This window comes from Anomalospiza imberbis, chromosome Z (assembly GCF_031753505.1).
Source record: "Anomalospiza imberbis isolate Cuckoo-Finch-1a 21T00152 chromosome Z, ASM3175350v1, whole genome shotgun sequence".
NCBI classification, from domain to species: Eukaryota; Metazoa; Chordata; class Aves; order Passeriformes; family Viduidae; genus Anomalospiza; species Anomalospiza imberbis.
In genome coordinates, this window is record NC_089721.1 from 25,496,206 (window position 1) to 25,522,528 (window position 26,323).

At 39.8% G+C, this 26,323-nt stretch overlaps 1 protein-coding gene and 2 long non-coding RNA genes across 7 annotated transcripts in view; 2 read left to right on the forward strand and 1 right to left on the reverse strand.

Annotated features, from left to right (window-relative positions):
- The first annotated feature begins 404 nt into the window (after positions 1-404).
- On the forward strand, positions 405-20,434 carry LOC137464783 (uncharacterized). Of its 3 annotated transcripts, XR_010994422.1 has the most exons (4): positions 405-778; positions 10,714-10,763; positions 13,487-13,644; positions 20,061-20,434. It is a non-coding gene; the product is annotated as an uncharacterized lncRNA (long non-coding RNA). The 3 variants fall into 3 exon arrangements; XR_010994420.1 differs by lacking the exon at positions 10,714-10,763; XR_010994421.1 differs by lacking the exons at positions 10,714-10,763; positions 20,061-20,434 and adding an exon at positions 15,594-16,147.
- A 157-nt stretch (positions 20,435-20,591) lies between these two features.
- On the forward strand, positions 20,592-23,511 carry LOC137464452 (uncharacterized). Its single transcript, XR_010994240.1, has 2 exons — positions 20,592-20,862; positions 21,522-23,511. It is a non-coding gene; the product is annotated as an uncharacterized lncRNA (long non-coding RNA).
- DAPK1 (death associated protein kinase 1) overlaps positions 21,838-26,323 on the reverse strand; it is an 85,503-nt gene continuing 81,017 nt past the window's right edge. For all 3 annotated transcript variants that reach the window (XM_068175805.1, XM_068175804.1, XM_068175806.1), the window contains 2 exons: positions 24,829-25,017; positions 21,838-24,234 (listed from right to left, as the gene is read on the reverse strand). In XM_068175805.1, coding sequence (XP_068031906.1) covers positions 23,002-24,234; positions 24,829-25,017 — 1,422 coding nt within the window. In that variant the 3' untranslated portion in view covers positions 21,838-23,001. The remainder of the gene's footprint in view (positions 24,235-24,828; positions 25,018-26,323) is intronic.

Consider the following 26,323-nt stretch of genomic DNA (forward strand, 5'->3'; position numbering starts at 1 on the left):
TGGGAGATTTGAAAGCTAACCGTGGGAAATAGTAGGAGTATTCAGGGAAGTATCGTCATGAATTGTTGATACAAAGTTTAGAAATATAGAAAAATTTTAGCATTGTATTGATGTTTGTCTAAAATTTAAAGGTACTTGGTGTTTTTCCTCCTTATAGTAAGAAAGATATTTTTAAAAAATTCTCAAAAGTATTTACTATTTCCTGATTCTCCTAATTTAAAATTTTATTCTAACAAGTTGCAAGTTGTAAATCCAGTCAGTATTGTAAGATTCCTCTGATCAACATAAATTTTTTACCACACATCAGTACTCTACAGATCACAGTGAAAACATTTTAACAGATTTCAAAGAAGGTGTGGGTAGGATTTCACACTATTTAATATTTGAAATCACATTTTGTTTTAGTTTAATGATCCAGCATTTCTATTTTGAGACAGAAACAGTAATAAAGTTCAGAGAAGTATAAATCATTCAGTGTTTGATTATAATGTTTGCGCTTCTGCAAGCCATTGTAAACAGTCACATAGCATGAAAGACAAATCTCTCTCTTGGAGCTGTTGTGTCTAAAGTACAAGCTGACAGGCTGGAAAGCATTTCCCATGATAAGGTTAAAGACTGTGAGTGAGGTGTGGAATTATTTTTAAACTTAAAAAGTTACAGGCTGGGCTTCATTAACAGATCATGTGAGAGAAGCTTAAACAAAAGCTGCTTCTAGAAGAGGAGAGAGGCAATTGAAACAATCAAATATGGTTCTAAAGTTTGTTTTCCTGAAAATCAGGTTAAGAGCAAAATGACTGCATGTGCTTTTGGGGTAAGAGCAGTGGTGATATGAAACAGAATAACACCTGCTGTTATTCCTGCTTTACAAACAGAAAGACTGAGGAAAGAAGAAACAGTAATGTGCAGCTGTGGCAACTGAAATCAAATGAATGACTATGAACAAATCACTATAGGCTCTTCAATGTTATTATAGGCTCTTCAATACCAATATGATTAGCCATGGCAAATCATAATGCATCACATCTCTTCTCCTGTTTCTGCCAGTCAAGATAAATGCCAGGGTTATCCAATTTGGGGAATATGAACATACATGTGATATAAATGAGTGAAATGCGCATTGCCTTGTCAGTCTCTGAGATTCAGTTGCAGTATTGTCAGCCCATTGATCCTCAGGATGCTGGCAATTGCTGCCAAAGTTACATTATAATTTCAAATTTTTAATAACTGCTTAATCACTGTGGCAGACACACAACACCAGGTCTTTTGTAGAACTTTTATGGCCGCCAAGGACATTCTTGATTTGAATCTTTGCACTGTCAGTAGAGCAGAATTTCTTTTGATCTCTCCTTTGATCAGCCTTAGCCCATGAGGCATCCTAAATATATGCCACAAGCTGCAGGACAGCACAGCAGAAGGCAAACGACTTCTGCACTAGTTGTTCTTTTGCCACTGAAAGTGAGCATGTGCAAGAGGACATTCATCTGGGTATGAAGTGAAGCTGATTTACTTAGTGGCCAGCATGAAACAAGATACTTTAGGAAACTGTTTCATATCACAGCAGTGTCTTGATGGCTCCATGACAAGGCCATACATAGTGAAGCAGCTGCAGAACTGAGGGTCGAATACTGCTTCTCAAACTTGTCTCATGAGCAACTATATATACGCTTTTGCAATTTCCTCTTGCTCCATATGGAAACATCCACAGGGATTTTACTAGACCTTTCCCTTGTGCTTGCAGAAGAACACAGTGAGTGACTGACAGAGTATTCAGAGAATCACTTCTCATCCTTGTCACCAAAGTCTTCCTCTGCTCTTATAAGTAGGCTATCTTGTGGTGTGCGTGCATTACCAGAAAAGTGGCCTGACCTGGAGTGGTCATGATGGTGCTTACGGCTGTGCTGGACTGTGGCCCAGCTGCCTAATATTGGGGCCTGCTCAAGCCAAGCCTCACTATTCACATTATAGTGTACTCTACCTGCAGATTCCTCCCTCCCTGAGCTCTATTGCTCAAAGTCAGACTTGGATATTAGCAAAGTAAGCTGTTTTACACACTGGCCTGCAAACAACTCATTACAGACCATATCCATGATCTAATGCAAAAAATTTGGCCTTTGCCCATGGCTGGAAAGGTGGTGATGAAACTCCTTTGTTCAGAGGCTGTCCCAGTGCTGTGTATCTGGGTTGCCTTCTGCTCTCTGGCCACTGATAGTTGTCCCAAACTCTCCCATTAGCATGAAGGGCAGACACTTGAGCACACACTGCAATCGAAACAGAGTGCCACCTGTTTCCTCTCCCCCAGCTGACTTTTTTTTTTTTAAGGAATTTGTTTTTGCCTAACCAAGTAACTGCTCAAAGCAGAGGCTGTGTTTAAGGGTTTTGCCAGTCTGCTGCAGCTACAATGTCTGTTAACAAAGGCTTTCCTTGGTGCAGGTTTCAGTGCAAATTTTCAGAGGCTCTCAGTCCTAACACTTGGATCTGGAACTAGGTATATTCACAAGCTGCCTGCAAAAGGTTAATCCCCAAATACTATGATGAAGACAGACATAGAGAAAGGAAGGGAGAAAGAAAGTGAAGAAATATACAAAAGAATCAACATACTTGCAGTCTAGAGTTTACCTAAAACTCTTCATTTGTGTCCATTTTGACTATATGTACAGTGGCAAATATTAATGTAAATATTAGAAAAAAAATTGATTACTTTTTTTTTTTCCCCTAGCAAATAAGCTTGAATTTTGTACTTTTTTTTTCAGGCAGTACTACTACATTAGTGCACCTGGACATCCACTCTAAATAGTTTTACATTGTAACAAGGCAAGGATACCCAAGAATGGCTACATACTGGCACAGCTATCTTTTTCCTGGGTTTCATGAAAAAAAAAAAACTCAAGTATGAGATCACACACATTACTTCATCTGTTGTTCAATAGACTGAGTTTGTACTGTCCTAAACGATTCATGGATTGTAAATTAAAATTCCTAGAAAGAAAGGTCAATTATTAATGGAAAAATATACATCAGTGATGTTCTGTATTTAAGGTACTATAATAATTTAAATAAAAATGCTCCATCATAATATTACTAAAAATGTCTTCTCTTGAAGCAGTATTTAAAACTAAAACAACAGTATTCTCTAATCAAATACTGTATTAGACTTGGTTGAGTTGTCTAGTAAGATTTCTAATACCATATAGAAAGCTGTTTTCCCTTCTTCTTTACTTCTCACTGAAAGAAAAGCCAAGCAGAAGTGGCAAAATCCAGCTGGGACAAGCCTATACTTCTTCCTCTATTTGGCCACATTTAAGAACTACGTTGCCTTTTGCCCAGTATGCAAGTCTTCAGTTGCCTTTTTTGTCTGAAGGGGACTGGAGACATTAAATCAAAGAGTCATCCGAAAAAGTCTTTCAGAAATAGTTTAGAGAATTCTGACTCAGACAACTGTCTGGCTTTTCATGTTAGCTTTCAAACCAGAATTGATATGAACATATTTTTAAATTATACCAGGATGTGTAGCATGGAAATCTCTGCATGTTTTAGCTCTGGCTGTAACATGCCCTTTTCACCTGGACTCAAGACAAATTTTGTGCCTGATGATCCTATACAAACCCAGTGCCACTGAGGTTGTTTGCTTCTCCTGTGTTAACCTCAGTGAGGTAGAAGTCCATCTCTTCAGCCCTAAGTCTCTCTGCCGCCAGTGGTTTTTCTCTTAATCTTTCCTCAGATGACTAAGGTTGTGTGCTGACAGCTCCTCATGCAGAATGAAAATGAAGACAGACAAAGTACAGAATTGCTAGAAGTTCCTGATAGTTGGCTTAAGCAGAATATGTGTGATTTTCTAATGTTTCCCCCGACTTTTCCACCCATCAAGTCAGTTCATTGACCTTTATAGTGCTCTTTTATGCCTCAAATTCTTCAAAATAAAAATAGCAAAAATAAGCTCTTCCTCCCCCTTGTCCCCAAGTTTTACCACCAAGACCATTCACTCTGTCAAATTTGATTTCATTAAGTGTTAGTCTTGCCTTATCACTATCCTTTGAGAAAAGCAGAGGCCATCAGCCACCCTAGATATTGTGTTAATGTACATTGTGTGTTTTTGGCTAGATCTTGACTGAAGATAATAAAAAAAAAGAGATGACAAAATACCTCATTGAAGTGGTATCACTACTGAAGGCAGTGTTTTGCATTGATTAAACACCTTTCTCTTCCATAAACATTAACTAAAAATGCTTTGTTAACCAAGACCTGTGAGGGAGTAGGGGATCAAGCCTGAAAATAATTCAGGACTAGTGTCTCTATAAAACCTCCACACAGTTGTCAGGACTAATTTCTACGTATTTTCCTAGCTAGAACCTGGTTGCAGAAACAAATTTTCTGGGCTGACAAACAGCATATGTGTTGCTGCAGCACTGCCCAAACTTTAGTGGAAGAAGATGAAAGCCAAAAACTGATTTTTATTTTTTTTTAAAGGTGAATAGCTAGTATGTTCTTTGACAAGGGCTTGAATCACTTTTTATGCAAAACACTGGAAAGAAAATTTAAAAAAAAATTGTCTACTGCATTTGTAATTCAATTCAGCTCAGATGTAGTTTCACATCCTGAATTCACTACTGGCTTAAAGGAGAAAATAACAGACATGGCCCAGTGAAGTCTTGGCTGACCTTTTGCTGTTCTTTTTCTTGAGCAGAGAAATCCAAGAGTATACTGTTCTCACATAGTAGAGCAAAGGTACATTCACAGCCACTCAGCTGCAGGGTGTTTTTTTTTAATAAAACTGCAGATACTAGAGCTGTGGGTGGCTCTTTATGAAAGCTAAGCAAAGGAGATATATCATATAGGAACAGTTTTACCCTCAGGTCCATGGACAACCTTATCCTTACCTTCAGTTATGTACTTGCAGTTGTGTATATGCATAATTCATTTGCTTGTTGCCTGTTTTCCCTGTATTTCCATTTTGTTACTCCTTCCCATTGGATCTGGAAACCACCAGGACTACCTCACATTTCTCAAACAACCTTCCTAGTCAAGAAAATCTGCAAGTTTCACATGAATCATAGTGAAGCATACAGTGCCTTACCGTGCATCCTTACGTAGGCTGAGCTGAAAGTGTGCTAGTAAGAGTTTTGCTAGGTAGGCAATACAGAATATATGGTGAGATTCACACTTGTCCTGCTCCCACTCCCTTAGTCAGATCATCAATACCTTGTTTGTTTTTCCCATAGAGAATATAAGACCAAGGACACCACATGATCCACGTGTCTATTTCCCTGGTGTACCTTTTGATGACATTAGCCATCACAAGTCAGGTGTGAAAGGGAGAAATCTCCAACTTGCCTGGAAGGCGGCTTTTTGATAGAAGAGAAGAAAACCAAACCAGAGCCTCTGCTGGGGGAAAGCCAGGGAGACCACAGCTGCCACAAACCAGTGCTTGGCAGTTGCACTGCAGTGTTCCCCGATCTGAGCATCTATAGCTCCTATCTGGCACAGTTTTCACTTGCTCAGTGAGCATGAGAAGAGATACAGAGAGAAAAGAATGAACAGGAGACAAAAGTGAGTCCCAGCATAATGAAAATGCATTGGTTCTGCCCTTACACTACTTCTTTTGCCATCCATGTTGATGTTTATGTCCACAGTTCAGTTGCTCTCTCATTTACTTGCAGAACATCCCACAGCTACCTCTGTGTTATTACTGAAGTCAGATAGATTCTTGGAACTGATGAATTATAGCTAAGAAGAACAATTCCTACCTGTGCTTCTTTTGTAAAGAAACTGAAGTATGTTGAAGTAAATGGGCAGTGCAATATCCTTGTCTACAGAGTTCAAGACTTTGCACTGAAAGCAGGCATCCTACAGACAAAGGAGGAGGCAAAGCCAGGATAAGTTTTGCTTTTCCGTTTGGCTGTTTCTTATTAGGTGAAATCTGAGGTAAGTGAAATCACTAAAGATTGAGCATTTTGTGACTGCCAAGTAGGATGTGACAATGTGCTTCTCATCAGTAGCAGAAACCTACAATGATAATAAACATCCATCATTTTCCTAGGAAAGCATTTTAGAAAAGCAGTTAAGATGAAAGAATCATCACTAAAGGTCAATATATTGCCTGAGTAATGCATTATTCATTATACTTTTTAGAAATATTAAGACTTTCCCATTTCTATAGATGGCATTTCTACAACAATTGGCAGGAACCTCCAATCATGTTCTGAAGACACAAAAAACCATACCTTGTATTACTATCCACAAAAGTGGTCTCATATAATTCTGTCAATTCACTCACATGAATAAACTACACACACACACACACACACACACACTTTTGAATGTTTGCAGGATTAAGCCCTAAATGCCTAAGCTCTCTGCTTCAGTGGGATGGAAGAATTATTTTTTCCTGCTTGGGGAACAGCTGATAATACTAAGTCTTTTATGCACTTGTAATGTGCGGCATCTTTTTTTTTTTTTTTTTCCCAGCACTGTACTAAATTTCAGGAAGACTAAAATAAAAAACTAATCATAGGGCACATATATGCAGTCTACTGAATAAAGTGTCTTTTGAAGAATGTATAATTTAAGACAGTGTTTCTCAGAAGACTAAATGGAGAGTAACCTGACATTTTTTGACACCTGACTTGAGAAATTAACAAATTTCAAAGAGTTGTGTAAGCAAATTGTATGCTATGGAGGCCAAGTGGAACTGTTAAGAAATTTTCTTCCTGCTCCAAAGCTACTGTGAAGACCACACAGCAGTTTTTGCCAGGGTTACTTTCTGCAATGAAATGTATGAGGATCACTAGTGTTTTGTTTCAACCTGTACAAATGTTACAGAATATTTCATATATATATATATATATATATATATATATATATATATATATATATCCAGTTCCAAAGGGTCCAAACTGAGGGCTTAAATACAGTGAATCTATGGCGGTAGTGTTGCTGTTTGTGTACAATGTGTTTCATGACAGAAGGAAGATTCTCATTCTCTTTCAGTCTTTCCTGGTTTCTTCTGTTAAAAGTTATTATTGCATTGATGTGTGGAGGAGAATGTTCTTAGCATCACAAGCTGAACATTTTCTTCAGACAAGAGTTGATGAACCTATGCCACTCACAGATGAGATTAGCAGTCACATTACTTGTTCATGGAAACCAGCAGGGTTAGGGCAGAAGATCAAAGCTGCTGTTTTACATAGACCTTCTTATGGCTTTTTTAGCCTTGCTTTATGCTTTCTTGTCTTAGTGTCTTCAGTAGAGTTTTCTTTTGTCACTGGAATAATTTGATTTCTTTGGAGCTTCCTCAGACTGGAATAGATGTGTTTGGTTTGTTGCCTTTCCCCCTTTTCTTTGACTCAAAAGCCATCCCCTGTGCTGTAAACATTCCTGCAAACCTTTCCTTTTCTTCTTCTCATGTTGCCCAGTTCTCTATCTGCATGGAGGAGGTAACTGAAAGCATGCAGCAGAAGACAGATTGGAGAGCAGTGTCCTCTATAGTGTGTTCTTTGGTATAGAGCCTGGTCAGAGGGGTACATCCAGACACCACTAACATGGGCAGAAACAACTCTTAGACTCTTCTTGCTGCTGCAGAAGCAGCATGTGCCTAGATGCACTCCTATCCAACCAAGCCTTCACAGAGATGTTTGAAAGTGTGAAGCAGCAGCCCTGCTAGCATGGTAACTTTAAATGCATGTGCACATGACTTACTTGGCTAGCAGCTATTGCAATGAAACTAGTTTTGCCAGTATCTTGGGTCGACATAGTCTTTTTCCCATTAAATAGGTCACAAAGTTGGTTCTTGATTTGTGCTCTTGTTTACCAGATTCTTACTGTAGACGACAGCCTGAAGGCACGGTGTTGCAAAGGGAGAGTGGGATGGCTGGAGGTCTGATGAGAGATGTGTCCCTCTTGCTGCAATGCCCTCTGTATCTCCTCAGAAGCCCTTGTACAGAAAGACAGTAAGGTGAGAGAGGGGAGGAGATGGGGTCAGGGCAAGCTGTGCTATGCAGTGTGATGATTGTGCAACATTGTGTCCCCAGGCAGAGACTTAAGTCAGCTCAGCAGTGCACTCCAGGGTCTCCCTGCACCAGACACCTCCCCTTATTTTACCAGAATGCATTGCACACAGGCTGTGCAGGAAATCGGATGTAATAGATTTGTGGTTACATTGCGAAAAAAAATGACTGTGTGAAATCAGCATGTTTGTTTATCTTATGGAATGGTCATATGAGAGATCTCTCACCTTCTTTCACCGGTAAATTGTACAGCTTGTGCCTCCAAGGGTGATGAGGGACAAAACCAAGACCATCTCTCTCACCTCCCAACTGCATTGTGCTGTCAGGAATCGAGGAAGGATTGTAAAACAGCCAAACAAAGGAGGAATTTGGCAATGGTCATTTTGAAATAAACCTGTTTGTGACAAGCAGTGAGTGTGGCAATATTTACGCTATGATTCACACCAAAGGGCAGCACCTGCAGTTCTAGTCTGGATGACTTTTTGGATAGAATACTAGCAAAAAATACTATTCCAATGTTTAATAATGAGCAAACAAGCGTCAAAGCTGCTCTTGGCTCTGGAACTGTATTAACTTAGTGTAAGAGATGGCTGGAAGCATCTTTGCAGTGCCAGGTGCATGTTACTTGTAACTGACTCACAACAGGCTGGGGTTTGCACAGTTACCTCTCTCTCTGTATTCACTTGCAGTCTCTTTTCTCTTTTATCTGCCAATTGCTATTACAAGAAACTCTTAGCTGGCATATACCACATTAGACCCCTTTGAGGATGTTCTCAGAAAGTCCCTTACACTCCCTCCCACTCCTCATTGATGACAAGACTGAACCGGTATCTATGCTAAAGAGCCAGCAACAGTGCCTGAGTCTGTAAGCTGCAGGCAGCTCCAGGAAGCCTCCTTACAGAGAGATATAGGTATTTATTCTCTCAGCAACTGGATAAACAAACTGCTACAGCCAGGAAGACATCAGAGATGCTTTGTATGCCTGATTATTGATGCTGTCAAAAGGCAGTTTTTAGAAACTCATCAAATTCCAGTGGACACCAGTAGGAGCTGCATGTTTTTACACTAAAAGAAACAGCTTTTCTGAGGGAATCAAAAAGTCAGGTTCCTGTTTCTTTACAGAAACTCAGCTTCAGAATATGAGACTGTTCTCCCTCTCCTGCCCTAATAATATTGATAAATACCTAGTTAGTGAAAAAGCCTGGCTTACTGGCTGTCTTAGCAGGGGAAAATGAGATCAGAAAAGGCGGTGTCTACAGATTACTTCCTCCAAGAAGATCTTTGCTTCCAACAAAATCTTCAACATTTGGACTTCTCAGTTTAGCCCTCAAAGGTACTTAGTGGGTTTTTCCTACCTAAAGTACTTTGGCAGGGAAGTATCTTCACACAGGCTGGTTGGGTGACTTCTCTGCTTAGCACTACATGTTCTCTTAGTTTTTCCCTGTACTCAAATATTGAAGCTAGTTTTGAACAGTTTAAAGAAAACACCCATAAACATTTAAGCAGGAAAAAAACCCAGTTTTTAAAACAGAAAAATGACTAATCTAGAGCCTGGAAGAATTGCTTATGTGACAAACCTGCTTGCTTATATTTTGCCTCCTCACCTCTCTCTAGTTTTTCTAGTTTTTTGAAGGAATTCTTTGCAGGAAATGCAGGCACAGAAAGCTTCCAAGTCCTGGAGCATACAAACTCAGATATGGCTACAATGTTTGACCTAAGACCTTGGAGAAGACTTGATGGTTTAGAATAGAATAGTGAAACAGACGTGAAATAAGAATAAAGATTTGTAGTTTAAGCAGAAATATGTTTTAAGCAAGTAGATATAGGCCTCATATAAATGAACAAATATGTTAAGTAAGATAGTAGAATACAATTAAAGTTTAGCAATAGAAGTTCTTGTTATAGAGTTGATAAAAAGTAGATGATACAGAAATAAGTTTTAGCAGAGTTATATGATTGGATAGAAAAGATACATTGCTGTAAGCTGTGTAAAACATAGCAATTAGCAATTGGTTATGAAGATGCTAGTGAGCTTTGTGGAAGTTTAGAATAAGAAATTTATGAAAGACATTGTAATTAGGATTATAACAGCTTCTGATGCAAGGCTTCTAATGTATGGCTTCTAATGTGATTATTCCATGAGACTGATTTTGCAGTAAAACATCTTTTAAATGTCTCTTCAGTCGACCCCATCTTTCTTTATCCCGAACAATTCTTGTTTCTTTTAATTTCCATTTCAGGTTTATGTCTTTTAAATCATTGCAAATGTATCTCATATCGTAGCTAGTGTATTTTTTTAATTGCTGGAGAGGTAAAAGTTGTACCTCTGCACTTTGGAAGCAGGCTGAAAGGCCACTGTTACCTACATCTGAAAAAATGGAAGATCCTTTGCCTGTTCTGAACTGGACAGCTTTTCCCCACAACACAGCCCAGTCCTTTCTGCTTACTTATTTTGATGGATCTGTACATTTGCTTTATACATGAAGAGGAAATAATACACAAATACAGATTTCCAAAGCCATGATAAATTAATGTAAATAAAAGTAAATAAAAGACAAAACATACATGTTAATACAATTACAAATAGCTTTCTGTACTCCTTTTTATTACACATACTACTAAGCGACACAAAGACTCTGGAAGCTGTAAAAATGAATACCATCCTCCATTAACATGAAGTGTCACTTTCCCAATTTGCGTATCTTCCCCACAGTGCAGAAAACATCTGAGGAGAGGGAGAAATGTGAGGAGGCTGTGTCATTGGTAAGCCTGCAGCTGATACTGTTACACAAAAAATACTCTCTTCCCAGCAATCAGGGTCCAATTGTGAGAAGAGAGGTGCTCTAAATTCTTTAGTAAGAAAACGTGGACCACTCAGAGAATAAGTTCATCCTAATCTACAGAAACCATTTAGCTGTGATACTGTCCACAGTCTAGTATCCAGCTGCAATACCTGGGAAACCCACCATCCAAAAGGAATGCCTTAATCCTTGGTCACACTTGACCTGGTATTGGGGTGCAAGCTAACCTCTGATCTAGCTCTCGGGGTGGTGCCTTTCTTGGAAGGCTGGTCCTGGGGGCATGCCTGGGGGCTGGTCCTGGGGGTCTGCAGGCACCTGGGGCCATGTGCCAGCCTCAGCAGGGCAAACCCTGCTGCTTTAAGGTTGAAGAGTGAACAGATTAAATGAAGACCATTCTTCAGAAGCAGGATCACAGAACAACCCTTAAATTCATCAGGGTTTAGTTCAAATACAGGAAGATGCTTTCTGACTCACTGACAGAACTAGCATAATTTGTTGGCTTATTTTTAAAATGGATAATTGAATCCAGAGTGATGTAGACTCAGGTCTTGAAACCACCAGTGGTATTGGGTGTGCAATAAATAGAAAATTGAGTCTCGCTTTGTAACAGTACTTTGAATTTAAAATTAAACTTGCTCGTTATATTGGTTTAGGAAGCAACATTTGCGGCAGCTGCTGCCAATCTATAAAAGCATGTATTTTTTCCCCTTTCCTTTTCAGAAAGGAAAGCAACAAATCCAAAAGCCAATAGACTAAAAATATCTGATGGATATAATGAAAAAGATGAAGGGGAACAGACGACACACAGATGAGTTTTGCTTAAAAATGTTTAATGGTAAGTAGTACCGCATTTCTTCTTCATGTTCTGTGCTTTTTCATCCACACCTCCACCTAGCCTCTCTCCTACCAGTGCTTGTTTTGTCACAGCATGTAAAGTCCAGGCCCTGTTGAGGTGGGGTGGCAATGGCTCACATCTGCACAGTTCTTGCACCTGTGACAGTGTGGCAGGACCAGCATAGCCTATACAGCTCTCAGGAGCTTAGCAAAAGTAATGGTCATTTGAGAGCTCAAGAGTTTCTGCAGCACTGAGACTTGAACTAGTTTCAGAAACATTCCCTCAGCTGAGCTGCAGCCCAGCCCTTGCAGGCAGGGCAGGACTATTACCTGTCAGCACACCACAAGAGATCTGAGCCAAGGAAGGACTCTGTGACTTCAGCACAGGAATTGTGTGGCACAGGCAAGAGCACAGAAAGCTTCCTTTTCCCTTCTTCAGTACTAACCCTGCCTTCATCACCAAATAGACCAGAATTAGCTGTACCCAGGAGCTTGAGGAGAGAAGGAAAGGGCTGCAGATGTCACTCTCCATTTGCTAACAGAAGTAACCTGGTACTGAAGAGAGTTTGTGAGTCAGGAGAGGTGACTTCCACAGTGCTGCATCTGTGGTGCTGTCCTCTCCAGAACGGGTGCAGCTGGTACTCAGGGCTTGCCTACCCGGTTAAACATTCTCCAGGGTACAGGCTTTCCCAGTTCACATCTGCTACTGTTTCCCTGGAAGTGGGTAGAGGACTGTTTTATTTTCTGCCAAGAGCCACTGGCATCTAGACAATTTTACCAGAGCTTATGGAAATACTAGGTAAAACAAATACTTAAGTCAAACCTTTATATAATTTGAAAGTATTTATGGGTGTGGTTTACCAAGCAGTTCAGGCTGATTTGAACCAGGACTAGTGCTGAAAAAAAGGCATTCTGGCCCTTCCCTCTTCTGTCAATTCTCATTCCTGCTCTAAGCTGTAGTAGCAAACTCATTGGGCTGCAAACAATGCCCTCAAAGGCAAGTGACAGCTTCTTCCTGCTAGATGAGTGAGCTGAACTGGCTGAGCATGCCAGATACTAGTGTGAACCCAAAAGACTGCAAAGCAAGGGTGGATAGCATGTCTTCCCCTTCTAGTGCAACACAGCATTAGATTAATTTAAGAAACCGAGGAAAAATGGATGATCAAAATTTACAGTGTTAGGACCAGAGTGCTCACTAATGGCAGAACCTGGTTAAAATCTCTTCTGTGGCAGGCTAGGCAGAGATTTCACACCAACCAGAATCTAATATATCTAGCCTTACACATATATGTCCTATATAAACTCTCTATTTCTCTCCATGTTTGCCAAAACATTCTGGACTAAAGTAAAACTAAAAAGTAGAAAAAAGCAAAACATGAGAAGCACAGAAGTTGCTGCAACAGAGTACCTAATTGCTGTCATCTGTCCTGACTCCAGCTATAAATACACATGCACTCTCACATACCACCCACCCTCCAAACAGAAGACGTCAGCCTTGGTCACATTTGCTGATCAGTTGCCAGCAGTCTAATGATCAAAACACATGGACTAAGGCTTTGAACTGTGGCTATCATCCAGAACAGCACCCACTCCTCTCTGCCCCAAACGTGTAGTTACGTTAGCTGCTGCATGCTTAGTTTTGTTTACTGTTTTCCACTAACGTCTAACCATGCTTCTTTTACAAGACAGCTTAGGTAAGATGAACACAGCATTTACTAAGCTGGCAGAATTAGACTCCCTCTTGCAATCAGTCTAAAGGGACTCTGTCAGAACTGAATGTACAGGGCTCTCCAGGAAACCATACCAGAACATGGGCTGGCTTCAGAAAGAGTGGCTTATCTTATTTTCCAGGTGCCTTGTTTACCTGGACTACAGATGAACAAGGGCCTCCCTTTCCCAAGACTCTTTCTGCATCATAGGGAGTAATGAAGAGGACTTGTCATTGCCTCCAGCTGTCATTTAAAACTGTCTCTGCTCCCTGCAGAAAGCAGTGTAGATGTTTTAAAAAGGTGAGTGCTGTTTTCTAGTCTGATTATTTCAACACTTAACTATTCCGTTCCCACTCCCCAAAGTGTTTTATTTACTTGGCTTGCTGGAGCTGGCAATCACAGGTAGGCTTCAGGGAGCAGAGGTTAGGAGAAGCATATCCGGCTTCCAAGATTTGAAATTGTAATTTGATTTGTCACTGTAATTTGATGCCCTGATGGATTAAAAGCTGGAAGGAAGGACTATAGCTATTTATGATATAGCAAAGCTACACAGCTTGTGAAATTTGTTCCTAGTGTAAGAACATCAACCTCTTTTTGACCCTAGACTCTGATTTCAGTCCTTAACATCTGAACACTGCACATTTCATCAACAGCTTCTAGTACATAATATTCCCAACCATTCAACAAGGTTGAGAAGCCACTTACTTCACACATTTCCTTCTTTTCTACATTCTCATTCTCCCTTCAACACCAGTTTCCTTCCATATAATTAATAGAAATAGCATGAGATGACAGAGAATATTGAATAAAGTCTCTCTCTCTTATTTATGGGTTACACTGCAGCCCTCCTCTCCCCACAGGGGCATCCAGGACAGTCCCTTTGTTATGTCAACTACTGTATCTCTGCCCATCAGGAATAAGACAGTGCTATTCCTGGCTGATGCTGAGAAATGTGAGGACACAACATGCCATCTGAACTTGCCTCTACAATAATACTATGGCTGTAGCTTTAAATACTTTTTACTGTATAACATGATTTGGACAACACTTTGCATCAACAGTGGGACTGATTCAAACACTAATAAGAGGAAGGACATCCTCACAATTAAGCATGTGTCAGATGAAAACTAAGTGGCAGAGGCAGTTTAATAACCTTGCACCACACCCTGCCTGATGGCAACAGAGCACTCAAAAAATCCCTGTTGCTGGCAGTGCTAATAAAAGCCTTGTCTGAATTACATACATGACACAGTATGTCTCCAGCTGGGATTTTTAAGTGCTGGGAAGCACCCTCTGGTCCACAGTGGAGAGTCTTCTGCTAGACACACAGAGGAAACACTTCTACCAAGCAGAGGAGGCAGAAATGAGACCCTCTTGACATGAAAGACTGTGCTTTTGGACAATGTTTACAATGAGTAATTCCAGCTGAATTCCTTAGTTGTCTTGTTTCACAATATAGCCAAAATCACTTACACTACAAGATTTCCATACTTCACTATGTTTCCTATATTTGAAAAAGACAAATGAATTCACCTGGCAGATAAGTTTTAAAAATGGAAATTGCAGAAAGAGAATACAGCTTCTTGTTACAACTAAAATTGCTGTATTTGCAAGTGATCTGCTTCCCAAAATTGTCATTAGCACTGTTTGCACGTTTTACTTTTTGAGGTTAACCTCAGCACAGGCACAGAAACGTAAGCCCTTGAGCTGGTTGAGATTGGGTCTTCAGATCAGTTTCTCCAAGCTACAAATGGAACTTGGCTTTAGCTCATGCAAAATGTGGCTCTGGGCCTGGTGGATGTTAATAATAAGGTTGCAGTGGCATAACAGTCTTCATACCTGCTGTGTATGTGTGGATGCAAGGCTCTAAATTCCTCTTAGGGAAGGTGGTCTTCCTTCATGCTCTGCTGGTTGCAGAGAGAGGTGGGCTGAGTGCTGCAGCGGGCCTGCCAAGGTTGTTCTTCCACACCTCCCCTTCTCCAATGGGAAGGTGTCAGGAAGCACTGTCTGTGGGAGCCCCCCCTTCTCTTGGCCCTTGTTCTGGACTGGTTCAGGGCACGGGAAGGTTGCCATAGTGCCTTTGTCTGGGAAGCCATGTGGGTGTGGCCTGTGGGGAACATGTGCCATCTTGTTTTTGTTCTTGAGGGTGAATACATTTCTGTAGGTAAAACACCTTCTCTCTTGGTGTACTTTTGGTATTAATTTTGTTGTTATTGCGTGTTTCTTACTCCATTGTTTTTTGCATTAAGGAAATCGTTATCTCAGCCCATAGCCTCTGCCTTTTCCCTTTCTTACTGGAAGCTTTAGGGGTAAGGGGAGTGGATTATTTGGGTTTAATTTCCTGCTGGTGTTAAACCACAACAACTTCTGTCTGTTATGCAAAGGCACACTGAAGTCATGACTCCGCTGTGGTATCGCTATGTAGATGCATAACAAGGAGTTGTGGCTTCAGATTGATAGTGGATTACAGGAGTTTTTTAATACCACATTTTGAAACAAATTCTTCTAACAACAGAAACAATTTGTATATTACTTCTCTCACTGGTCAAAGTAACAGTTGGCAGAAAAGTCTCTTTTAGGAGATTATGGACAATTTGTGCTAAAGATTATGTTTTTCCATTGGAGAAAACTTTTCTTTTAGAGCTTTCATTGAAACACATTAAAAACAATGTGCATCAGAGATTATGGTGATAAATATTTGCTGAAAACAAATGTTTTCCAGCAATTTTATATAAATTGTCTTTACTTCTGGAAATGAAAAGGTGTAGTCCAATGAACTCTGAAAGAGGCAGGTATGTTCCCCTTAGTGTTTAATGCAGTAGTACAACTACACACAAACATCAAACTTGAGTTTAGTGAGATCCCTTTGTGATTATGATTATTATGATTATTATCCCATGTGAAAAATGCTTTAAGTCTAGCATATCATAAAGAAAAACATAAAGAAAAACATAAAACAGTTGCACCTTTATTCTCCTCACCAGATGCTATATCTTGGTATTTACAGGTATATCCGTGGGAAATTCAGAGATCACATCCACACTGTGCAGTTGAATTTTGCTGCAGTTGGGCACTGATGGTAGAAAGAGGCCCTTGGGACCATCATGTTTATCTAACAAGCACCCCATGCACTTGCTTTGACCTGTGCTCTCCTGTGCAATGCCTGGCTCACCTGGTGCCACAGAGAGTGTTTCACATGGGTGATGTAGCAGCGTTCTTTCCTGCAGTGAGCAATTTAAAGCAGAAAGGTGGGTCTGATAAGGGAATTGTGAAAATACTATGCTAGCACAGAAGACTGCTTAAATAACTGAACATCCTAACTGAAGATGAATGTATAAAACAAGGCAGAATTTCTCTCTGGCATGCTTTTCTTTGGTGACTGTGGGAGTTCTGTAGAGCTTTCTTAGCATGACAGTAAGAAACAGGACAACTGCATGGTACTAAGTCACAGCTGGGGAGGTTGTTCTTCTTGTAACTCTCCTTCACCTTGTGCTGAACAATACTCTCCCTCTTTTGCTACGTACAAACCAACAGTATGTCTTGGAGAATGAATGGCAAATGGAAAGTCATATGGCAGCTTTGTATTAATCTATTCATATCATCCTGTAGACCCAAATTGGCACCAGATTAGGTTCCTTTCTGTATTTTCCTGGGATGGCAGCAGTGAGTGATTTGCAAAACACTTCTCAGGCAGGTGTTATTACCTGGGATAAAAAGGCCTGGAATCTTCCTCTTCCCAGTAGCACTTGCAAGCTTTGTACCTTGATTCAGTTCTTGAAGCCTGCATGGAAACTGTGTTAATCCATCAGTTTAAACATTCATGCAGCTCCTTTCTGAGCTTCCTCTGAAACCTGTACTGGTACCTGACTACCAGGTCTAGCAGCTGCAAGTGATATTTCCTTCTGACTGTGAGCAGCTGAGGAAATTTAGCCCATTTTATCTGATGCTAATTTGGTTGTGGTGACTCACCTCCTTCCATGTTTTACAGGGTAATTGTTACAACATTCTCTAGCTGCCAACACAGTCCCCAGGGGTTTGTAGAAAATTTTCATTTGAGTGTTCTAGTTGTAGAGGATGGTGGTTAATTTCTTAATCTGAGTCTAATCCTAGCTATCAGGTGTTACTGGGAAACTCTTCTAAAGAAATATCTTTCCTGCTTCTTCTGCAGATACATACCTTAGGAATGATGAAATAACCCATATTTTAGGCTTAGGAGAGGAGGATATGTTTCTGTCCTACAACTCATCTGGACCTACACTGATTTTCATATGCACTGACACATTGCCTTTGGCAAAAAATTCCAGACTTGTTGTTTTTCCAGTAATAAAAATTTTGGCTTAGCAGTAAGTGATTGCACTCAGCACTCTGCAGAGTACTTTTTCTCATATTTGCAGCCAATGGAAAGATGTAAAAATGATACAAAGTTATAGTGCTTTGTAGGTAAATTTAGTGATAGCAGGATTCCCTGCTAACTTTCTCTCTGCACTCCTTTTGCTTAGCTGATTGCTACATCTGTTTTGACTTTTAAGCAGTCCTATATAGGGGGTCTGAAAGTGAAGCTGATTCATCTTTCATGGGAAACGGACTAGTCAAACTATACTTGTTTGTGGCCAAGCTAAAAAAGTTGATTTTGCAATGCAATGAGCAGCTCAAAAAGTGAAGCACAAGATGACTCAAAGAGTCACACACATGCTGTCTTTTAACATCAGCAGTCTAGCCTCTCTAATGCAAGAGCCTTCCCGTCTCTCTCATGTTTCTCTGACAGCAGTTTTGAAAAGGACTTCATCCTCCTCTCCTTGAGCATCACATGCTGGTGTCTCACTCAGTCCAGGCAGATTCCAACCCTCTCCCCCAGCCCCCCAGCTTCAATTGCTGAGACGCAGCAGACGCATCCTGACTATACTTCCAACACATATAGTCCAGATATACACACATACTTCCAGTTAACTTTGAAATAACACATATACTTCAGTCCACATATAGTCTCCAGGTGTGTTACACTCAGCCGTGACCGTGCCTGAATCCATAGGGAACATAGCTCACCAAGCTGCACTCCAAATCCTGTGCAGATACAACAGAGTGCGTATTCATGAGCCTGGACACAGAGCCACCAGATATGCCTAGACCATTGCAGCAGGTGCTACATTTCTGCAGGAGGAGTACGTGTAGGCTCAGGCTGTCAGCATCTCTTTGCTGAGAAATCCATGTAAGATGCAGCATGTCCAAGCATTCAATCCTATTTGAGACTCCTTGTCGCCATGCCCTAAATTCTTCTTAGTCTTCCTCTCTGCCTAGGGTATGCGAGTGCATATTGGTAGTGTAGGTGTCCTAGGTTTGGTGACAGCAGGAGCCAGAGTTTGGGCAAGATGGTCCAGGTTTGCCTTGTCTCAGGGCAGGCCAGTGAATTTTAAGATATATCCAATTGACTCGGCAACATAACTGCTTTCTGAAAAACTATCTTTAAATATGCATGTGTTGGATTTGGACCTCACCCAAAGTAACCCGGCTGGTGCAGAAACGCTAGGTCAGTTTGGTTAATGCAAAACTGAACCAGGTCCACCGAGATCCTCAGCTGGCTTTGAGGCAGCATAGCTAGCTGCTGGTCCCACCACTCCTGTAAAGCTTGTTATGATAAATGGTGTTGCCATACAGAGGAATCCATCTGTTCCATTCTATATACCGCTCATCTGACTTTGGAAGACTCAAGTACTTCTACCTGCAGTCTGAGTGACATGGCTGTAACCCTTTTGGAAAACTTAGGCACTGTTGAAAACCAATTTTCTTTCTATTTTCCACCCACTACTGCCTTGTCTTCTGAGTCAGACAATGCCTGAAAAGAAATGAGTGAATTTTTTTCTTTTTCTTTTATTTTTTTTTTTCACACAGTGGACTGAGTTTAACAAATAAAAAATCAAATAGAAATAAATTTCAATATTATACAGAGTGCTTTTAGGCTAGCTTCAGAGATACTGTAATGCTCCATCTCCTCTGACTTCGCCAACAGCATGCTTCATTTACTTTCTTAGGAGCTACAGTTCAAGCATTACTCCTCCATTTCATTGTCAAAGCTGAAATAGTGATGCAATTCAAATCGAAGCACCTGTTTTAAACAATGATGCTATAACACAGCATCTCTGCAATAAAAAGGTTGCAATGAATTAGGGAGGGGACTTCTCCTTTGAGGGAGGAACACAGCCAACAGAGGTTTTAGGACCTGGAACTGGCTCCAGCACAGCCAGCTCTAAAAACTTCACTGTTGCTCTCTATAAAGACCTGACTATTTAGGAAACTGGCTCCTTTCAAACCTCCTGGCTCTGTCAAGCATGTGACACTTGGGAGTTTCTAAACTCTTGTAGTTTCATAACTTTTTCAATCACTTGAATCCCAAAGGTTGTAAAACCTGTGACATTCTTCATCTTGTCTCATCAACCTTTTAAGGTGAGAAAAATCATATATATCCACCTCCACCTGAGGCCGCCTCTGGATGCCCTTGGCCTGCCTTAAAATCATTTGCATGTAACCACTGATCTCTTGTGGCTTTCTAAACTCAGCAGTTAGGTCAACAACAAAACTTTCAAAAATAGTACAACCAATAACACCCAATAAAAATAGCCATATGAAGCACTTCTTTTATTTGATGCATGCTGCTGCATGCTGGGGAGAAACTGGAAAAATGGCCTGCACCAAAGTGTTTGCTTCTTCCCTACCTTCTTCAGAAAATTTCTTCAAGATCTGAGTCTGGGTGCCAGTAGAATACTTCTCTAAACTGCAAGATAATCTGTAATGCATGTTGGCCTTGAGCAGCAAACTTCAGAGTTTGTCTATATTATGGATTTTGAAAAAAAATGAAAACTGTCATTCATTGGTTTATCCTCAAGATTATGTTTCAGCAGCTCTTCTCTGAAGCTATAAAGATGGTTACTATCCAACTTCAGTTATTTCACTGTCAGGAGCTAAGCGCATCATGTTCCTTGCATGTACCTTACATTCTGTACACTTATGACTAAACTTTTTGACCTTGCAAAGACCTGCATTTTCTCAGTTTCTGGAGTGAGTCAGGGCAAGATCTGTGCATCTTTTACACCCAGTTCTAAAACCTGTAGAATGAAGCTCTGGTCCTAGTCGCATTGACAAAAAAATGAAACAATTAATAAAAGTGAAGCAACATAAGGGACGCTCACTTGTAACATTTGGCTAGCCTTTTTTTTTTACCCCCAAATTGTCATTTAGGAAACAAATTTTTTATTTTTTTGATCAGTAGCACAGGATTTATAAGAAAGGAATCCAAAGCTATACTTGTGACTGTGATTCACTTTCCTGAGCCTATTACCATGAAAACTGTAAATGATGCAATAGGCTGTGACTGCTAGTCAAAAGTTCATCATAGAGTCCACTAAGTAATTTATACTCCCAGGTCTGCATTTTACAGTAAATGGAAGCAAGGAACTTGCTGTGAGAAACATGCTGTTGGGAAGGGAAAAACAAAAAGAAAGCAAAAGGAGTAGTTAATCAGTGTTGGTAAGCTGACCACACATTTCAAGTGTGCATAATGCATCTGGGGAGGTGGGCAGGTGAGGAAACCTTTTCTGGTAGAAACCTAGGAAGTTTTATGACATGAGAAAGTCCCCTCCACTTACCAGAGTCTGGCAAAAGTACTAAACATGTGCACAGCTGGAAGCTGAAATATGGTAGTGGCCATTAATTGACAGAGGTAAATCTAGGCTGCATAGAGCTGGGCTCTGCACTGGGCCAATTAGAGCAGTGGCAGGAGATGCTGAATGCAGTTTGTCAGACAGCTCAGGGTAGGACTGCTCATAAACCATACTTCCTATTGAGGACTGGACTTTAAAGGAATGGTTAACTATGGAGCCCAGCAATAGCTGGGACCTGGGAAAGATTGAATTAAGCAAGGGTAAAATAGGGAAAGAAAGGCAGGGGGAACCAGCAACTAGCATTTTAGGAAGATCTTGCTTAAATCCTTTGCAGCATACATAGGGCAGAGGCATTGTGCAAAGCTGCTTGCAGAGTGTGCCATACCAAGACAGTGCAGCTGTCAGGGAGTAATGATGAGATTTTAAATAAGCAGCACCTTGTGTGATGAGGGAATATTTAATGTAAATCATGTAAATAAAGGTATTGCAGCACAAGTTCCAATGCAGTGTCCTCTCTCTCTGCAGCACAGCATTATCTGGAGAATTCTTGAAGACAGACTCACATTTGCTGTTTTGTTTTCCATTATGAAAAACCGCAAAGGAAAAGCTATGTAAGCTTTGGCTTGCCACTTGTTAAAATGAATGCAGATCCCTCTGCTGTACAGGGACCACCTCTGCAATTAAAAAAACCCAGTAAATACTCCTGCAGCATACTAAGAAATTCCCCTGAAGGGGGAGGTTCCAAGAACTTCAGAAGGCAGGCATTGTCTCTCTTCAATTCTGACTGCAAAGAAAAGAGAAGTTTTGATACCCTTCAGCAAGAGAATGTGATCAACAAGGATGCAACAAGCAACAGTTTATTTGTAGAAAAATCCTTTAAAATTTACTACAATGTAAGATTAAGGAAAAAATAGTCTTAATGTATATACATACAATATATATAAACAAACACATATGCACCATGAAAATTACATGCTTTTTTAGAACAGAGAATGGGTCTTATTCCCTCATATCAATTTAAAAGTTGTCACTGCAAGAAACCTTGCTTCCTTTTTTTTTTATCCCCATCAAAGTTTTCAAGTACAGGAAGTAAGTAATGCAGGATCTAATAGTAGAAAACCTTTGTTATACACAAATTACAACTGACAGCTAGACAATATTATTCTGCAGTATCCAACACTTGTATTTTTTTAACTCTATTATAATGATATGAACTTTTACCTGAGGTGCATGGAAATAACAAAGCATAATAATTGGCAAGTTTAAGAGATTTTCACATTATGATTTGACTGTAATTGAAGTTGATTAGGTATCACACCTATACCTATAGTACTGGCACAAGAATGCTCTGCGTGAGTCATCACCAATGACTTAGAAGTGCAGGAAAAATTAACAGGCAAGCACCACTTGCAATGATAAGCATGCAGACAATTTAAGTGAAACAGAGGTAGCATGTTCTTGTAACTCCAGCAGGGTCATTCAAATCAACTGCACCCTCCCTCCTGCAAAAGGCACTCACTTTTTCAGCTAAAAACGATGCACTTAAGTTTGGTCAGATTGACCACAAATGGTGGATTTCTCTCCTTACAAATATAAAAAAAGATGTTAAGCAGAGGACACAGTGAAAAGGAAAAAAAAAAAAAAGGAATGTAAGAAACAGACATATAAGGTACTATGTGCTATTCATCTCCCCCTACCTTTTATGGGGAGAATTATATATAACAGTTGCAGTACATAATCCAAAAGTTAAGACTTTCCAGTTGAAATGGTAGTATTAAGCAGCACATTCTCAATCAGAAATAGTTTTAAACCACCAGAAGTACACCAGTCTTTTTAATAAAGAGCAACAACTACAGTTAGTAGAAAGTTTATGCACAAAAAAGGTGGTGCCAGAGAAGGATCCTCTGATGCAAAAGCTCATAAATTAGTATGCACTGTAACTTTTATACTGTATCTTTTTATCTTTTCTGCTCTTTGAAAGGATGTCCATGCAAAACACCTCCTCTTACCGTGACACTACAGAACTAATTGAGTTGTAAGATGTGCCACTGTTGCAGCTGGAGGCATAAGCCTCTTGACCATTAGCATCTAAATTAATTTTGAATACAGAAGATGCTTTCAGTAAGAAATCTGCTGCATCTCTGCGACCTAATTCCCTCAGCTTAGACATTAGTATGCCTACAGTGCTGTCAGGTGCATTACTCCATTCCTGCAGAAGGGCATGAACTGGGCTTAAGAGAAAGTAATTTTGTGTTCCATTATTTGTATTATACTTTGCAACAAGGTCAGGGAGGCCCAGGTTCATGGCAAGAAGGCACCAGTCTTTGCCCAATGGATCAGGTGGATCCAAAAGTCGACTCAGTTTTCTCCTGATAAGTAGATTCAGATCAGAAACATGAATATCCATTCCTAGGCTTCCCTGGGAGTAAACATCAAGACACCCAAAACACAGTATACTGCTAAAGCTCTCTTTATATCCCCCCATAGTGTTAGTTAGTGATGTCTCCTTTTGACTCTGTGCACGGAAGAAGTCTCTAGGCTGGTAGACCATTACTGGTTCATGATGTTCCCTCAGCTGCTGAGGACTAAGGTAATATTTCCCGGTCAGAAGACCCGGTAAGGTTGTTGCTATTAAGTTATCAATGGTGCTGCACACAGAATCCAGAAGTAAACAGCACTTGATCTTCTCTGTTTCCAGTCCTCTAACTTGAACCTCTATACCCTGCCCATGGTTGACCAGCAGCACTAAAAGCTCGGCTCCACGATTCATAATCTTTGATCCATTTACCCACAGACGTATATCAGCATCTCCCTCTGTGCTCTGCTGATGAATCCACCTGCAGAGATTCACCTGAACTTTATGAAAAATTCCACAAGGAAATGGGGTAAGATGTTCCACAGGAACGATTCTAACACCACCATAGATCAGCACTTCATCCTCCTCATCTGTCCAAGACCTGTGAAGATTATCAGTCTTTATGAGAGCAGGAATATCCACCATTGCTCCACTGCTGAGGTCCCTTGCACAAATATCCATGGCATCCAAAATCTGTATCAGTTCTTCCACGTCACTATCTGTCACCAGACGCTGGATGTCCTCTATGGTGTACCGACCTCTATAGTGATGGAGGGCTTTTGGGTTCTCCACTGACAAGATTTTTCCAAGGACATTAGAACAGAGCCAGCGAGGATCCAGAAGCACAACATCTTGGACAGTTTCACTCTGCATAATGTTAATCTGTTTATAAATATGAAAGTTACTGTTTGCATCTTGTGAAGTACAAGATGATAGCCCACATTCTCACCTTCCTAACAGACTGACCCAACAATCTGATTAACACTGCTCACAGGAAAAAAACAACAAGTTTAAATATATGGCAAGTACTCAGAACAAAAAAAAGATCTTGTTGTTATTTTCCACTAGTATGAAATGATTAAAGCCCAAGAGCTGGAAAGCCTAGTGATGCCCTGCAAGCTGTTTATGCAAAGGTGTTATCCTACTACTCAATTTCTAGAGGACACACATAAATCTCTCATATGCAGTGAACACTTCATTGAAGGTGATAATATAGTGATCCTTTCTGAGTATTTTATATTCTTACAACTATAGCAATAAACTGTAATTCTTCCTGTCTCAAAGAGATTCCGTGAACAAAATAGAAGCCACAAGACATAATGATAACAGAAAGTGTTAATAAGCATTCTCTACTTATGATGTCTTAAGAGGAAGAGAAAAAAACCAAACAACTTTAGACATTTGCTTAAACTCATAAAGAAATATTCTACCAATATCTTGCAAATAAAGAGATGGAATTTACATAATAATACTTACTTCTCCTATGCTATGCAACTGCTGTGCAATATGCCGTAGGTCATTTTCGCTTGCTAAGGGATTAAGATGTTCCTGTACATCATACACAAACTGCTGCAAGGACATCAGCTGGTTGGGCCCATTAATTTTTCTCCAGGAAGGCAGTGTGGAGATTATTTTTTCACACAGGTGAGTCATAGGTGGACAAGTCTTAGAAAAGCACAGAAAACATCCACTTGAGAATAGTGGTGCTATGTTTTTTAATATGGAGGCCAATGCATTTATAATGAATATTCAGATCTAAAGAGCTCCCTTTTTGCTGAACCCTTACTCTTTCATGTGGCATACACTTGCCATAAGATCTATCTACTTTTTCTTTAAAAAGTGAATTGCAGAAACTAGTTTTTCACTGAAATAAGCAAAATTTCCAAATATCACCAGGAGTTGCCGTCAGGCATTTCTAAGTCAATGCTTATTTCTGAAATGATGAGAATTTATTTAGAATCTGTACTCATCAATATCTTTACAGGACCAATTTACTTCAAAAGGTGAGACAGCAAGGTACTAAATAAGAAGCAAAAATGGTACTTTGATGTATTGATTGCCTTAGACTTCACCAATGCCTTCTTGCTCATTCTCAAGCCACAGCCTCCACTTCTTACACAGTAAACCCCTTCAGATTTCAAGCTAGTGACTATAGCTATAGTAAAGCTTTCTTAGAGAAGAAAAGCTTACACAATCAAGAGACCATCAGGAATGTAAAATAGACCGAACTTTGCATGAATCTAATTATTTTCCTCAACCCACAGAATTAACTCAGTAATACATCCACTTTTAATCAATTACAAAAAAAAAAAAGTTTGAAAAGTAGCTGCAAAAAAACTTGTTAGTGTGTAACATGATATTAATCCATTTAGCACAGGCTATAAAAATTTGACTTGGTCACCATTATTATGGAAGTCTCCATGGATTCATAGTGATAACATCAAACCATGGCTACACTTTACCTTTAGTCTCATATACATATACCTACACATACAGATACAACTGCAAGCAATATTTTTCAATTTAAAAATGCAGCCAAAAGTTAATACATATTCAGTTTACATATTCATATTCAGTTTACATACCCATATTTGGAATTATCTTTCTAGCAGTTGAGAAAACTGTTTTACTCTGGTGGGTTTTTAAGTGAAAAACCTTATTTTCCTGAAATGTATTTATAATATATTTCTCAGTTTCTCTATAATACTATGCTGAGTTTAAAAAAAACAAAAACAAAAGGGGGGACCAATGCTGGAATCCAATCACTGCCAATCAAAAAACAAAATGATGACTTTAAACTGATATCTCAAACTGTTTCCTTTCAACAGTGAGTATTTTGGTCATCTGCTTGAAACAGCTACTATTTTCAAAATGCTGACTGAATCTTTGATTTCAAGGCTTTGTTTATCACAAGACCTGTCAAGTATGCTGTTAGAACATTGGAACAACTATGCTTCATTGTTGTAAGTTT